The sequence below is a fragment of the Calliphora vicina genome, chromosome 5, assembly GCF_958450345.1.
Source record: "Calliphora vicina chromosome 5, idCalVici1.1, whole genome shotgun sequence".
NCBI classification, from domain to species: domain Eukaryota; kingdom Metazoa; phylum Arthropoda; class Insecta; order Diptera; family Calliphoridae; genus Calliphora; species Calliphora vicina.
The window spans coordinates 101,484,019-101,486,406 of record NC_088784.1 but is presented as its reverse complement, the minus strand read 5'-3'; the positions used below and the strand labels follow the sequence as shown (position 1 = coordinate 101,486,406).

Here is a 2,388-nt window from a genome sequence, read left to right as displayed (position 1 = left end):
TTGAAAAATACAGAAATCTTCAGATTTGAGTTCGACATTTCCAACATATGTCAAGCCAAGCTTGTTTAAAGAGCATGACTTGACACTTAAACAATTCAGCTTTAGCAGGCCTTTACTATGAAGAACACAACTAATTCATTTCGTAGATATTTTGTCCCACTGTTTTTGCGATTCTTATCAATCTATTAAATGGCAAACACGAAACTATAGCACTATAGTATATAAAATGCATCAAATATTTTTATATTTTCTCTTTCCATATATAAAAGCCAGCATTAGTTTTCATCAATTTATTTCAATTCTAAACTTAAACAGTTTCATATACATATTTACAAAATAAAAATAAACTTCGGCACATCATGAAAATGGACACACATTCCAAATATATTTGCCTGATTGGTATTTTATACATTATCGGTTCTATACTCTTTGCCATGGATCCTATAATGACATTGATTGGAAAGCTAAATGCTCAAGAAAATGGTAATTACAGTTAATTAATTAATAAATATTTTAATAAATAATTATTTGCTTTTGATGTTTATTTTCACAGGTAATTATGACCTAAGTACAACTGAACTCATTTTCAATATAGCATCAATTGGATTTTATGTTTTGATGCTGAGCTTAGCGGGTTTAATGATTCGGGGTGTTATGAAGGTTAGACAGTTTTATTTTTAAATTCAATTCATTTCAATTTAATACAAGTTTTCTATTTTATTTAGCAACGTCATTTATTAGTGGCTCCATTTTTAGTAATCACCTCTTTTATTTTGGCTGCCATGATTTTTGTGTTTTCCATGGATGTTTTTGTAGAATTCCGAACATCATTTTACTTTTTCCAAGATTCTTTATATACAATGGGTAAGTTGTTTTTAATATTAAATGTTACGATTTCGTCTTGTATGGTTGAAAAGCATGTTTTCCTACTTTATTATTTGCTCATTAACAATTTGTTTATTTATTTTATTTCTAGGTGTACAAATCATGGTTCTATATCCCATTTACACTCTGTTTGTGAAACTTCGCTCCAGATCTCTAAAAGAAAAATTAGCTGCAGAGTCTTCCTTTGAATCCGAAAAGAAAAACGTTGATATGATGACTCAAAAAGTATGTGTGTTATAAAGCGGACTTAAAGGGCATTTATTAAGTGATAATATTTTAATAATAAGATTTTATGTATTTAATTCATTAAATAATAATGTGAATTGTAAATTTTAATGCAATAAAAATAAATTAAAAGTAAGAAAATAATGTAAGAAAATGGTAATTTAAATCAAAAAACAAGTAAGGGGGGCTATATTCGGCTGTGCCGAATCTTATATACCCTTCAAGAACTTATACTTCAAAATAAAAATTTTAAATATTTTTAGGTGAACAAAATTTAATTTTTTTGCATTTTAATTTTTTGGAAAAAAATTTTTCGAATTGTTTTTTTTTAAAAACTTTTTAATTTTTTTTTATAAATTTGAAATTTTATTTTTAAATTTTAAAATTTTTTTTGGTGAAAAAAAAATTCGGGTTAAAAAATATTTTTTCCATTTTGACCCATTGTAGGTCCAACTTACTATGGTCTCGTTGCAAAGGTCTTTGAAATATCTATCATTATATATCCATATTGTCTATATTAATGGCTGAGTAATCCAGATATAGGTCAAAAATCGAGGTTGTCCTGGTTTTTTCCTCATATCTCAGCCATTTGTGGACCTTTTGCTGATTTTAAATAACAAACTTCTCGAAAGCATGTCTGACAGAATTATTTGTCAGAATTTGGATCCCGAAGATATCAGGGGTTTTCAGAAAATTGATTTCAACAGACAGACATGACTTAATCGACTCCGCTATCTATAAGGATCCAGAATATATATACTGTATAGGGTCGGAAGTGAAAAATGTAGAAATTACAAACGGAATGACAAACTTATATATACCCTTCTCACGAAGGTGAAGGGTATAATAAACTTTTATTGGGTGCTCCACAGTGGTATGCGAAAAAAAGATGGAAATAAATCTGTAACTTCTAAACCCTTAGTCCAATTTGAATGAAATTTCACATGCGGTAAAGTAAATTATCTGCGAGTTGTTTTATCATAGTTTTCCATAATTAATTTGTCACGTAAAAAACATAAGGTAGACATGTTATATATCAATGGATAGAAGATTTTGTCTACTTTCCAACAATGTATACAACTTTTGACAATTAACAAATTCATAGAATACTTTTTTGAAAAATATTACAACAAATGCTTTTTAATGAGTTTTGACATAGATAAAAATTTTTCAAATTGAAATCAAATGTTTATTTATGAATTTTTTGTAATGAAATTTTACACTTATATAGATTTTTTTATTGAAAATGAAAACAAATTTTGAAATTTGTAATCAGGA

The 2,388-nt window shown here is 27.2% G+C and overlaps 1 protein-coding gene across 1 annotated transcript; it reads left to right on the top strand.

Moving 5' to 3' along the window:
- The first annotated feature begins 282 nt into the window (after window positions 1-282).
- On the top strand, window positions 283-1,236 carry LOC135962544 (uncharacterized). The gene is made up of 4 exons (XM_065514535.1): window positions 283-483; window positions 554-660; window positions 726-864; window positions 977-1,236. Exons 1-4 carry the CDS (start codon window positions 360-362, stop codon window positions 1,123-1,125), a joined length of 519 nt encoding a protein of 172 aa, XP_065370607.1. The 5' UTR covers window positions 283-359; the 3' UTR covers window positions 1,126-1,236.
- The last annotated feature ends 1,152 nt before the right edge of the window (window positions 1,237-2,388 follow it).